We start from the raw sequence: 13,557 nt of genomic DNA, 5'->3' as shown, positions 1-13,557 counted from the left end.
GTTTGTTTTGGCATTCTGTTCTCTGTGCTTAAATACAAGTGCAATTCGAGAGAGAGACCATCTCAAATAGCAAATACAATTTGAACTATTTAAGGTCATGGTCATCCTCACTGGCTCAGCATTGTGTCCTCTGTGTATAAAGGTGCAGGCAACAGCTGCCATACAGAGGAATAGCTCCAGGTATTTCAGTCAGACTAGATCTCTGCCTCTCAGGATTATGTTAAATTGCAGTAATTTATTACCTTCGCTTGGCCATGGCCTTCTAATCCCGTGAGGTGGAGCTGTGAACAATAATTTATCTACTAGGGTCTGTTAGTGCTCAGCTATCTTTGCATGTTACTGTCCTGTAATCCAAAACTCGTTAAACAAAACTTGTTTCTCAATGTTTTGTGTTGTATTTCTCAGGCAGAATGTGCACTTGGCAGTTCATGCTGAGAACTTCAAGTCAGAAATTGTCAGTGTGAAGGAAATGAGAGACATCTGGTCATGGATCCCAGAGCGATTTGCTCTGTGCCAGCCCCTCCTGCTTTTCACCACCTTGGAACATGGCTGTAGCCTGAGCAGGTAAGGACAGCCCTTCAAAGCTATCAAACTTCCATCAGTTCCCTGACTGTGCTGGTCTGAGACTGGTTCATTCCTCACGGGGTCGAATGGTTCAATTCAGTGGCAGATCTTCGGGCTCTTTTGACAGAAAACCATGTTGAGACTGACCCAAGGAATAAGGGAGATTCCTCTACATGAATCTGATTGTCATTATTTTTTAAGTGGGATAAACTAGATATGAGTTCTCCTTCCACTTGGCACAGAAGACTATAACCCTGCCCCAAGAGACTGTCATCTCCGGTCAGTCTCAAATGACCAATATCCTGAACTGCCTGCATGCAGGGTTGGGTCTGCGGCTCCCAGTGCACCTTTCACCTGCCGTTTTGACCCTCGCCCGTCGCTACAGGACTTTTTGCATGTGGGTAAAGCCTTCAAGCCTGCGCAATGGATTTTTTAGGTGAGACACAGTGTGTGCGGAACTGAACCCACCCTTTAATCCTCAGGTTCATCTGCCAGGGCCGAGCGAGCTTGGACGGTGGCAGTGAGGTCCTCAGGACGTAGGTTTGATTGGAATGACCTTCTCTTAGATGGGTGGCCTTACAGGGCTAAGCGAGCTCCATCTGCCCGGGTTTGGGATTGGAGTTGTCCTTCTCCTAGGATGACTGCCAGGAGGCTAATGAGCTCATCCTGCCCAAGAATGTATTAAATCTGGTCCTACGGTTTTGATCTGTCTGGCATGGGCGACTCTACTGGAGGCATGTACCATATAGCTTGCAACCACACAGGGGTACAGAGACTATGTTCCTATTAGAACGCTTTGGGCAAGTCTTTCATTTCCTGCTTTATTATCACCTACCTATAAACAAACTGAAGGAGGTACCCAGGGACAACCCTTTGTCCTGTCCACCGTTTCAGGATGTAACAGAGCAAAGCAAGTATATCCAGAACATGCCGAACCTGGGCAGTAGCCACAGGAGAACCAAAAACAGACAGACAGAACAAAGCAAACATTCTGACCCCAGTACCCATCCAGGCGGGGGTGCCTTTTATTGGCCCCAGCCTGGCGGGGACCCCCATTATTCTAAAAGAACCCACTATCCACCCTGACCTTATCCTTCCCCCACTGTGTTTCCACATATCTTCAGGCACACTACTCACCTGCGACATTTCATACGGGATTGTGCCGCTCTCCCTCCTGTTGGTCGGCGGACCCCCACGGCCCGCTTGACACACTACGCTAATCCTCCCCCCCACCCAACCCCTCCCCCCCAAACCTGGAACGCCAAACCTCTGTGTGCTCCGAAGCTTCCTTCTCCTCTTTCATGGAGGCACAGTACCTGCCGGCAAGGCTCCCCTTGTCTCTCCTTTCTCCTGCAACGGCCACGCCCAGGGGCACTATAACCCTATAGCTCCTAAAAATGACTGTCGTTGGCAGGTGAGGTACTGAGGCAAGGAGTGACCTGCTCTCCCAGCCCCATGTGCCTGAGGAAGAGCAAAAGCAAGCAAAGAGAATGCATCGCAATTAGTTTCTGTGAAGACTCAAAGCCCTTCAGACACAGCCGTCAGCCCTCTGGGTTGTTTTAATTCAAAATGCTGTAAAATGCTGCTGTTGGGATGGTCAGGTTTCCAGTTATTCTGCAGAGATATAAGCAACTGCAGAGAACTGAGTAGAGAACAACTGCTTGATAATATTCATTTACACTCAGCTGTATGATTTACATGGACTGTAGAAAGCATTTGCAGGAATGTTCTTAGTCTTCAGATGATTTTTGCTATGGCATCAGCTGGAGGAGGAGGTGGTGCATGATGCTGAGGAGGGAAGGAGCTGCAGTTGGTGGTGGTTGAGTGCTCATTTTTGTGTGCTCTGCGCTTCAGGTTCTATTCCCACAGTGAGGGACACGAACCAACTCTTCTCCTCATCAAGACAACAGCAAAAGAGGTGAGTGAAGTGAAAGAGAAGTGATTAAACTGGGGTTTGGGCAGTGTGCAATGCTGTATTGCAACACACAACTGTGTATAATAAAATGAATAAGCAAGGGTTGGGTTTGGTTTTTTAACAATCCATGCTTTAAATGATTCCATTTGTTGGTTATAGGACTATGCATTCTTGAGTAGATCTTGTAAACCAAGTCTTGGTCAGCTGCTTTTTCTCCTGTAACTAATGTGGGATGATGGACTAAAGTAACTCATTTTGCTCTTGGACAGACTCTGAATTGCAGAATCAAAGGGACAGGGTGGGAATTGTGTTAAACTCATGATGCATAGAAGATATTTTCTTTTCTCCAGGATATGAGGAGAGAAAGTAGCAGAATTTGAATGGTATGAATAATGCTACACTACATAATGTGAAAGCAAAAGCCTTAGCTTCATTTCCTTCTTGACTGGGACAAAAATAAGCCAGGGCAGCTGTGAGAAGCTGAGGAGGAGTGCAGACAGGTGCCTTGTTTCTGCTTTGCTGTGTGTGACAGTATCAGGCAGCATAATGTGAAAGCAGCAGCTTTAATACATAAAACAAGAAGTCTTCCCAGAACCTTCTCAGGAGGGCACACAGGAGCTTCCTGTGATGGTGCTGGTTGTCTGTGCCACTGTGCATGACTTTCAAATATCCTGTATATTACATTAAGCTGTTTGCAGCCTGTGGGCTTATATTCCTGCCTATGTCCCTGCAGGATGACTGTCCATGAACAAGCCCATTTCTACTCTTATTTGCAGCTACCTACTGCTCAGACTCTGGGTCATTTCATATTTCTGATTGTTTCTGGACATCCAGGCCTGCATTGACATGCCAATGGCTCATGGAATACCCCTGGTGTCTAAAGGAGAAAGGGGGGAATATTTGTTTATTATTTTGCTTCTTGTCCTGGATTATGTCGAAAGTCTTTGTAAGGGATGCTGGTTTTTCTAGCATGGTTTGCTTCTTACCTCTCAAAAAAAATATATACAGCAAAAAAAAAGCAGGAGAAAAATAAGGGGGGGTTCGTTTGGTGATTGTGGGTTTGAGGTTTAATGCAAAGGATTGTTCATCCTCTATTCATACATCTATAGTTACTTTTTAGAATGAAGAAAATTTGCCTTCTGGTTTTCTGTCTCTCATATCCATCGGGCATATCACATCAAATGGACTTCTGGGTCATTTAGATTTAGTTCTAAATTGAAATTTAACTTCAAATACAGATTTATCTATATAAAAAACTTGCTCTTCAAGGATCTTGTCCTAGGAGCTCTGTTTGTAATGCTGTTGAAGGCTAAACAGCAAGTGTTCTTTAGAATAATTCTGTATAACCATAACTGGTTTTCCAGTTTCTGGGGAGAAAAAAGCAGGGATGCTTTCACCCCGCTCTTGGAGCTTCATTGTGTGTGCATTTGGCAGGGATGTGTATTGCCAGTAGCAAAAAATTCTTCTCCTGCAAACAAAAGGCTCCAGAAAATCAGCTCAGCTTTCTGAGGGTGCTTCCCTTTGTTAGAGATTAGTGACCCCCCCTATGGTTTGCTGCTAAATATCTGAGCTAGTTCACCATTGGCTTAGCTAAGCTGGCATTGGCCTACACTTGGAAATGTAAGAAAGCCACCAAGGCCACTGTTTGTGACCAGAACATGTTCAGGCAGAGCTGCTCATACTGTGAAAACAACACTGTTGCTTTGGATGCCAAAGTGAGGAAGTGGGAGTCAGGCTGTACAGGTTTGGAGTGATTCGTGCTTTGGTATTGGGGTTCTGTTGGAACATTTCTCCCTTAAGGCCTCAGAGATGTGAAATAATTCATGAAACTCTTCAGATTTAGGGGAAACCACAGGTGGATTAAAGCAATTTAAATCTATCTTTAGACATGAATACTTGTGCTGCTTTAATCCACTGGTAGAGAGATTCTGAAACTCCATCTAAAACCTGCAGTTTTGGCCTCTGAAATGTCAGTATCAGTAGATTTAACACACTTCCTCCTTTGATGGGAAGCCTGACTATGCTGTCTGTGCCAGGTCTGTGGGGCCTACCTGTCCACGGACTGGAGCGAGCGCCGGCGAGGAGGGAACAAGCTGAGCTTCTTTGGGACTGGAGAGTGCTTTGTGTTCAGAGTGAGTACAATTTTATTGTTCCTGCCCAGTAGCAAGACAGAACCACTGTACTTGTGTAACTCTTACTTCCCTTTCGCTTAAGTTTCTTCCCTTGCGTGGAATATTTTCTTAAAAGATCATAGAATCATTGGAAAAGACCTTAAAGATCATCAATTCCAGTTGTCAATCCAGCACCAGCACCACGTTCATCACTAAGCCACATCCTCAAGTGCCACATCCACACAGCTTTTAAGTCCCTCTAGGGATGGTGACACCACCCCTTTCCTGGGCAGCCTATGCCAGTGCCTGGCAACCCTTTCAGTGAAGAATTTTTCCACAATATTCAACCTAAACCTCCCCTGGCACAACTTAAGGCCATTTGCTCTTGTCTATCTCTTGATACCTGGGAGGAGAGACCAACCCCCACCTGGCTCCACCGTCCTGTCAGGGAGTTGTAGAGAGAGGTGATGCAGAGATGAGAGATGTAATAAGGTAACTCAAAAATCACTCCATCATTTCTTCAATCACCTAAAAAGCAAAGGAATAAACAATACAACATCTGGCCTCAATAAGGGTTGATCCAGTCTTTCCCACTGCCTGTGCAGGTGGCGACCGAGGGTCTGGAATGTCCTTTGCTGAGCAGAGCTCTGTGCAGTGTGGGCACTAACTACAGCCCTGCTCTCTCTGCCCCTCTGCAGCTGCAGCCAGAAGTGGAACGCTACGAGTGGGTGATCATAAAGCACCCAGAACTGGCCACGGCTGGCCCAGAGACAGAGAACCACTCCTCCCCAGCTCCCAGCACGCTCTCCTCCAGCAGTGGCCCCTCGGAGCCCTCGGATCGCCTCTCTCCCTTCCTGTCAGCGCGGCACTTCAACCTGCCTTCCAAAACTGCCTCCATGTTCATGGCTGGCAGCAGCGAGTGCATCATCGTCGGTGAGTCGGTGTGAGAATCCAAGCGCAGATCCTACCCCAGCTCTTCCTGTCCACCTCAGATATGTGGTTAATACAGGTGACCCCTATATCTGTTTCAGTATCGCCACAGTTAGAGATAAAACTGCCCAAAACCTGATATTTCCCAGCAAAATTTTTCTGTGGAAAAACTTGCATGCAAGCATTTTAGAGAAGACTCGTGGCTTTAAGCACAGCCATTCCTTCAAACTGCCTCATTCAGGATGAGAAGTAGTTCTCAAAAAGGAACTTACTTTACATCAAGGCTTTTGAAACACAGACTAAACTATAAAACATGTTAATTCTCCAGGAACTTTACTGGATCTGTGGTGCTCCTGAGTCTGGCAAAATCCTTCTTAGTAATGTTGTCACCTAAATGGGATTTACAAGGAACAGGTATAAAACCATAGTTGTCCTTTTCCCAAAAAGCTTTACTTGACAGTTGTTAGGAGAGCAACTGGCCTGTGATTTCCTCTGTAATATCAAGTGTTGGCTGATTTCCCACCCTGCAGCATGTGCTCTAATCATAGACTTATGGAATGGTCTAGGTTGGAAAAGCTCTCTAAGATCATCAAATCCAACTGCTCCCCCAGCAGTGCCAAGGCCACCACTAACCCCTCTCCCCACATGCCACATCCACACAGCTTGTAAAACCCTCCAGGGATGGTGACTCCATCACTGCTCTGGGTAGCTGTGCCAGGGCCTGACCACCCTTTTCCATGAAGACATTTTCCCCGATATCCAACCTAAACCTCCCCTGGCACAACGTGAGGCCATTTCCTCTCATCTTGTCCCTTGTTCCCTGGGAAGAGAGCCTGACCCCCACCTGGCTCCACCCTCTTGTCAGGGAGCTGTAGAGTGTGATGTGTCCCACCAGCTCTTCCTATCAACCTTGGGTAAGGGAGTCACTTATATTTACCATATTCTACACTATAGGGAGGAATAAGAGAGATCCAGGCTTGGGTGGTAGATACAGAGAAGTGAGTGTTGTACACAACTCCAGCTGTGGACCAGAATTCCCACCCTTTTGATTCCTCAGATGTTTTTGGTAGATGTTCTTTGATGGTTGCCCTATAAGCAATAGGAGATCTTCCTTTTTGTTTTCCAACATATTTCTGTCTAACTTTATTTCAGTTCTCTGCATTTTCTGACTGTAAGCAATGTGAACCTTGACATAGACCCACAGATAATCAAAATACTTTTAATTCTTACATGTTTTATGGTGATTTAGAAGACCAGACTGTTACTTACTGATCTTGTTCTTCTCCCACCTTTGATTTTTGACTGCTAACAGAATTATTTGGTTTTTCTTAACTGGAGGGAAAATTTGCAGTTGGTTGCTTCCAGTATCCTCCAGCATTGAAAAACAAATCTTAAGTACAGGTATTTGAGTCAGGCTTCTTGTTCTTACTGAGCTGCATTACTTTACTTTATTATTATTAAAAGAAATTATCCAGTTCTGGTATTATCATTTAAAACCTTTACATCTGATCATACTCTTGTTACACCTGAAGACAGCTCTCAGACATCACTGAGGGATTCCAGTTACTCACATGAGAAAAGCACTGAAGTCTTTCCTTTATTTTGGTTTTGTATAGCTGTTTCCCATGCTAAGAAATGCAGAGACCCCCTCTGACCCTCTCTTTGTCTCTTCCCAGGAGGAGGTGATGGCCAGGCTCTGTACCTGGATGCAGATCTGAACCACGGGAGAACCAGCCACTGCAACACTTTCAATAACCAGCCATTGTGCTCTGAAAACTTCCAGATCTCTGTGCTGGAGGTGTGGGGCTTCAGGGACACCATGAATGGTTGACATGACTGTCATTAATCAACTAGGTTTTCAGTTGTTCTAGGATTCCCACGGCAAATTCCAAGGCAGGAGCCAAGTTGGAACATCATTTTTGCTGGGCTCAGTGCTGTCAGTCATTCCTAAGTGGTGCACTTGGATACAGGGCCTAGTTGTTTACTCTTGTTTTAGACAGGTCAAGGTGAAGTAATGTCAACTCCTTGTCTCTTTACCTCTAGAGCTCTGTATTCAGGCCCTGTTATTAGGTAGAAATGAACGTGTGATGATTTCAGACCCATCCTAGGAGGATACAGGTCCGTATCACGGGATAGGTTTGGCTTTTGTGGTTCCTCGGAGGCACAGCACTGGCTGAGCTGTGCTGCAAAGTTCTGAGCCACTGGCACCAGTACCTGGCCTGAGCCAGGAATATCAAATGTCTTCTCACAGGGAACACTGGTGACCTCAGATTTGATGTAGAACAGTAGTTCGTAAAACCATTGCCCTACTCTGAGCAGACTTTGTGCCGACAAATCAGTACCATTAAGTTATGAAGCTCTTAATTCACACCAGAACCATGATTGCTAATCCTCTCCTTGTACCAGAACCCTTGGCACGTCCCAGTTGTATCTGTTTGAGGAGTATGCCTCTGAGAGAGGCATCCGGGCTGGACAGTCATATCTCCAAGGCTTGATTTTGTTTACATTCCTACTCCATATCAGTATGATGACTTCAGACTGACTTGTGTGTCAGGCAACTGGAAGCCAGAGCATATCTGCAGTGCTCAGAAACAGCCCTTTCCTCATCCTTCCTGGGAGCTGAAATGGAGCTTTAAATCTGAGAATAACTGTGCTGATATCCCTGTGTGTTTGGGGAATTAGACATGGTGACACAGGAGCTTCATGCTCTCCCCACAAGCAAAGGAAGAAGATGGGAGGAAGATCCTGGAAAAAGTAGCAGTTTCCTGCCAGCATGTTCTAGTAGGTTCCGGGTGATGCAGAGAGGCTTTTGCTCATTCCTGAGCATTCCTACGGTCCTCTTTGGGCATGGCAGGTGGCATGTAATATCTGGAGGCAGTTTCCCAGTGTCTTTACCCAAAACTTGCACTGTCAACTGTGGAGCTTCTCCCACATGAAGCACAAATACATAAACATCAGTGAGTAGTCCAGAGCATACAACAGGATGCTCAAAGCTTCAGTGAGTAACTCACCAGTAAGATTTATCACAACAGGTAAAATGAAGGGAAAGAGAAATTGCTGATTCTTTCAACAGTTCAGTCTAAAAAATTGCTGTAAAGTGGGAGAAATGTTATTGCTACTTAAACTTGAACTTCATTAAAAGGAAAAATTAAGCATTAATAATGTTAAAAGTTAGGCTGGACAGGCTCACGTTCATGTTCAGAGGTGAGATTTTGGTGATGGTGGCTTGTCCAGCTTGGCAGCAGTGACAATCCCAAATGGCTTGGCAGAGGGCTGCCTCTTGCAGAGTATGTGAACAAACTTGGCAAAAATATGATTTGCTGCTTAAGGTGCCATTTTGAATTTTTGTCAAAATAACTCTCTGAAATATTGGCCTGTGTGCAGAACAGTTTAGGGTGTCTTTTGTACCATTTGTGTTTGCAACTGGATTCTCTCACCCTGTCTGAGGGTCAGCACTGGGCCTCCCTTTCTCCTCCTTCCCACTCAGTGAATTCTGTCCAGCTGTCTTTTCACAGGTTTACCATAGGCTTGATTGAACTGGGAGAGATAATTCATTTATACTGATGTATTTAGATGTATATCAGGCTTTTTGCAAACACTGGCCAATGCTGCCTTCTGTTATATTTTTCAAAGCCACCTGTGTCACTTTGCCCTTGCAGGTATCCCACAGTCTTCCTCAGACAAAAGAAATTACTCAGAACATGTATCCCATTTAGTAGGTTCTCCTCAGTGTAGGTGAGCTTTCACTTTTGTCTGCATCTTCTCTTTTGAGCTTATGTGAGGTGCCCTTGGTTAAAAAAAAAAAAAAGAAAAAGACCAACTCAAAAACACAGTAGCGTTAATTTCCAGGTTGTTGTCGGAAATTCCCTGGAGCTGTGTGTTGGCAGGATTTGTGGGAGTTGAATATTATGCTCCAAATGAATAGGTTTTATCTGCAGAATCTTTGCTGCAGTGTGATGGGATTTCCTCACTCCCATCCCCACTGGATGCAGCAATGGCAATACCTTATCTTAAGCCATACCTAAGAAACATGCCTCAGAAACATCCTCCTTTCCCTGCCATGTTCTTAGTGCACATCTTAGTGATTTGGGTGTTTGGAATCAGAAATAACTCCTGGTTGCTCAGAAATCCATTGTTGTGTGAGAATCCAAGGAGCAGTACTGGATACCAGGCACAGGGTTGGGTTGGTTTGATAAAGGCATCCTGTGGGACTGGTCTGTGTGGTTTGAACTGGAATAGCCTGGGTAAGCAAGAGGCTGCAACAATCCTGGGAGAGGAACTGTACAGTCCTGTGGCATCTTCACACAGTCCTTGTGTTCAGTAAAAGTGGATGTTCCTTGTCATATGCAAATCCTCATCTGTCATTCCTGTAGTGGTTGTGAGACACCTTAGAGGAACAAGACTTGGGCTTCTTTCCAGTACCAAAGAGGCATTTTTCCTCTCTGTAGTTAATGGCTGTTGCTGACCAAGTGTTTATCAAAGTTTGTTACAGTTTGTCACATGCAAAGCCCTTGAGGTGGAGGCCACAGGCTGGTTTTGAAGACAATGACTGCAATGGGCACCTTATCAGAAAGTTCAAGTTATCTCAAGTGCTCCAGCTGTGAAGTGCTTTAGTCAGTTGTTACTTGCAGCTCTGAACAAGTGTTGGTGTAGTTTGTAGTCCCTCTGTGGTCCCCCTGGCAGCAATGACAGCAGTGCCAGAGTCAGGGGATGAGCCCTTTGTGGAGCTGGGCTGGGCCTCAGCCACCACCGTCCTGCAAGAGCATGTCTGCCTTCCTGAGAACCTGCTTTTGCTGTGGCATATTCTCTTGAAAGCAGAAAAGATTCAAAACTCCTGACATCAGAAACTTGACTTCATTGTGAATGACATTCAGGCTTTTTGCAGGCCATGGGAACTGTTTCCAGCTGCAGCCAGGCTGGACAGACTTCACTGCTCCTGAGCTGCCGTTCCTACAGCTCCTGCACTTTGGCACACTCCCTTTTCTGATTGAAGCACATTAATCATCCTCCTGTTAACAGAGGCAAATTAACAAAGGGATGGGAAAAACTCCCATTTCCTCTCTGGTGACATATCTGAAGTCAAAATGGAGTGGGGCCAGTACTGTTCTTTAAAGAGTTAAACCATGCCAATAGAGATCTGTGGTTACCCACTGGAGGGGTGGCACATGCAGATCCTTCAACTCTTGTCTGTGTGTGTGTATTGAATTTGTGTACTTTCTCCTCGGAAATCCATCCTCATTTTTGATGGGAAGTGATGTCCTCTGCCCGCTGAGCACAGGGACACTGATGCCACGGCCAGCAGGAACCAAGGGCTGAGCTGCAGCTCCGGCGAGTGACATCCAAGGCGTGCGCACCCGGCTCTTGGGACGCCTTTGTGCCAGCTCTCTGTCCTGAATTTCAGACTATTCACAGTCATGTTGAGTGTGTGCACTATTTGGGGTGATGTTCTCTCAGATGAGTGGTGGTGTGCTGTTGATTTGGTTTTCTACCCTCCCTTGGAATCGCTGTCACTGTGCAGAATCTTGGATTATATTAAAGGTATTTGACTGTGGGGGCTGCTGACCTTGTCCTTCCTTCGGGTTTTTTCCTTCCTGTCGAGCTTGTAGCAAAAGGCACCCTGAAACAGAGAGACCTGGAGTGTGTGTTCTCGGGCAGGACTCTGCACTGTGGTGAGGTGATTACACGGTTCCTGATTGTTTCAGAACTCACAGGACTTCCACTGAGACCAGGTACCAAGCTGACTGTAAAAAAGCTCTTGATTGGCAAATTCTGACATGAGCCTTCCTTTTGCAGGGCTCAGGAGCATGGTTTGTCCCAGCCTAGCCTGAGTTTAAAATGCAACTTAGAGGCATCTTCTGACCGCCAACACCTCTAAGTTGTGACTACACAACACAGTGACCAAGGATGTAAATTTTAAAAGTGGAATTCCACTAAATTTTGGTGTTTAAACAAAACTCCTTTTTCCAAAACAAAAATAAACCCCCGCCATATCTACCTCATACACAACTCTGGGCTTCCCGTGCTTCCATACATGGATGTTTTCAAGAGCAGAGCTGTGGTTTAAGGCAATGCAGTGTGGAAAAGAGGGATTGCTGAGCTGGCAGAAAATTCCCAGAGGATTCTCAAGCCAGCTCTGCACTTCCATGAGGATTTGCTGCACAGAAAGCCCGCGGCCACTAGAGGTTCCTCTCAGCCTGTTCCTCTCCCTCCGTCACTAGTAAATCCATTCTTGCAAGCCAGAAGTCCCAGAGTTTAGTATACACTATCAGACTGTCCTTCTTTGTCAAAAGAGACAGGAGCAGGGAAAAATGGTGTGAATAGTCTTTGTTCACATGGTTTCCTTAAAAGTGACCTTAGCTTTAAACACCACAAATCACAATTTTACAACTCCCTTAAGGGCCTTAATAATGAAGGTGCTTAGTAGCAGGAAGGTGTAACTGAGGGTCGTGAGGAGCTGAGCAGTGCAGGCGACTGGTTTGGGACCTCGCAGTGACTGAGAGCTGTCCTTGGTTACATCAGGCAGTGGGAGCTCTGTCCTGCCTGGAGGATGGTGGGAAAGTGGGTGATGTCTCACAGGGCTGGGAGCAGCCGGAGCCTGAACTCCTGGGAAAGGCAGGCTGTGCTCTGTCTCACCGAGGTGCTGCAGCGTAAGAGCCTGATATTTGCTAGTTGTGCCTTTTTTCCTGGATTTTTTTGTGCAGGCTTTTTACCCGTTTCCTTGGGAGATGTTTTATAACCAGCTGGTAGCACCACATTGCCTCTGGCAGCAAACTTCAAGGATTTCCTGCCTTTTCAAGCCCCCTGTTGGGTGTTTCCAGACCTGCCCTTCCCAAGCACCGCTTTGGGCTGCGGAGCCTGAGGCGCTGGAGGGTGGTGGCCCCACTCCTTGGCCATGCTCGGTGCCATGGGCTGCTGCTGACTCTGATTTCAGGCCACACAAACAGCTGCTCCGTGGAGCTGGATCCAGACTTCAGCTGGGGGAAATCTGAGCGTGTTCCACTCCTGCTTTGCTGTCCTGCTGCTCTTGGGCAAGTGTGGATAAGGCACCAGGACTGTCTGAACACCCTGAACCCGGGGACGTGCCTCCCATTGCTGACACAGCTTCAGTTCGTGGCTTGCAATGTGATTCACCTCTCTTTCCGAGGCTGAGTGGTCCTCCAGAGTTGTGGCTGTGCCCTCCACCTGCCACTGACTGGAAGGTTTCTGATCACTCCAGCCAGGAGGAGGAGGAGGAGGCTGTGGCTCTGGAAACCTGGAGGGAGGAGAGGAAACCCAGCGAACCAGTGATTGGTACCTCATCCTCTCGGCCTGGGTGATGCTGGATCCTCTGAGCCACAAGCTGAGTGCCCATATTTGACCTGTGACCATTCCAGAGCAGCCCCAGGTTGGCTCCACCAGCTCCGCAGGCCCAGCTGGCTGCAGCCAGCGCTCTCCTGCTGGGACACAGTCCACTCCTCTTCCCTAAACATTCGTCCTTGTGCTGCGGAATCCTGCTGCCCTAAATCCCTCTGGGTCCATGTGAAGACCCACTTTTGCCCTCTTACTCTGGGAAGCTGTTAGCTGTGCTGCAGGGAGCCAGTCCCTTTCCCTGCACTTGGGCTTTTGCATCCCTTACCTGCTGCAGGGGTCTGAGTATACCCCGTGCTTGGCACACTCAGCTTCATAAGGCTCTGAATTCAAGCCCAACAAATACCACAAATCTAATCAGGTTGTCTGCTCTCTGAATCCTGCAGAGCAACAACTTGTCCCACAGGGAAGGGCTATGGCAGGGCTGGGACCCTGCTGGGAAGCAGAGCCCCCCCCAGTTACCCACCCTCAAGACAAAGCCAGAGGAAAATGGATTTCAGCAGTTCCACAGCTCACATAAATACTTGTGGATTCTCTTTTCCTCAACAACAGCCATAACCTCTCTCTTGGGTTCATTAGGCTTTTCTTGCACTCCAGGAACATCAGCCACAGATTTTACATGTTCTCCTGTGGGGGAAAGCATTTCCTTGCAGCCCCCCATGGGTTATGCCCCTGGGGTTGATTCCCACT

General features: G+C 46.8%; 1 protein-coding gene across 5 annotated transcripts in view; it reads left to right on the top strand.

The window, feature by feature from the left end:
* TBC1D24 (TBC1 domain family member 24) overlaps nucleotides 1-9,313 on the top strand; it is a 29,642-nt gene extending 20,329 nt beyond the window's left edge. For all 5 annotated transcript variants that reach the window (XM_032703935.1, XM_032703937.1, XM_032703934.1 and 2 more), the window contains 5 exons: nucleotides 406-564; nucleotides 2,419-2,482; nucleotides 4,516-4,611; nucleotides 5,289-5,523; nucleotides 7,197-9,313. In XM_032703935.1, coding sequence (XP_032559826.1) covers nucleotides 406-564; nucleotides 2,419-2,482; nucleotides 4,516-4,611; nucleotides 5,289-5,523; nucleotides 7,197-7,351 — 709 coding nt within the window. In that variant the 3' untranslated portion in view covers nucleotides 7,352-9,313. The remainder of the gene's footprint in view (nucleotides 1-405; nucleotides 565-2,418; nucleotides 2,483-4,515; nucleotides 4,612-5,288; nucleotides 5,524-7,196) is intronic.
* The last annotated feature ends 4,244 nt before the right edge of the window (nucleotides 9,314-13,557 follow it).

The sequence above is a fragment of the Chiroxiphia lanceolata genome, chromosome 16 (assembly GCF_009829145.1).
Source record: "Chiroxiphia lanceolata isolate bChiLan1 chromosome 16, bChiLan1.pri, whole genome shotgun sequence".
In the NCBI taxonomy this organism is placed as follows: Eukaryota; Metazoa; Chordata; class Aves; order Passeriformes; family Pipridae; genus Chiroxiphia; species Chiroxiphia lanceolata.
The sequence above is the reverse complement of the archived record's forward strand: the minus strand, read 5'-3'. Positions and strand labels throughout refer to the sequence as shown.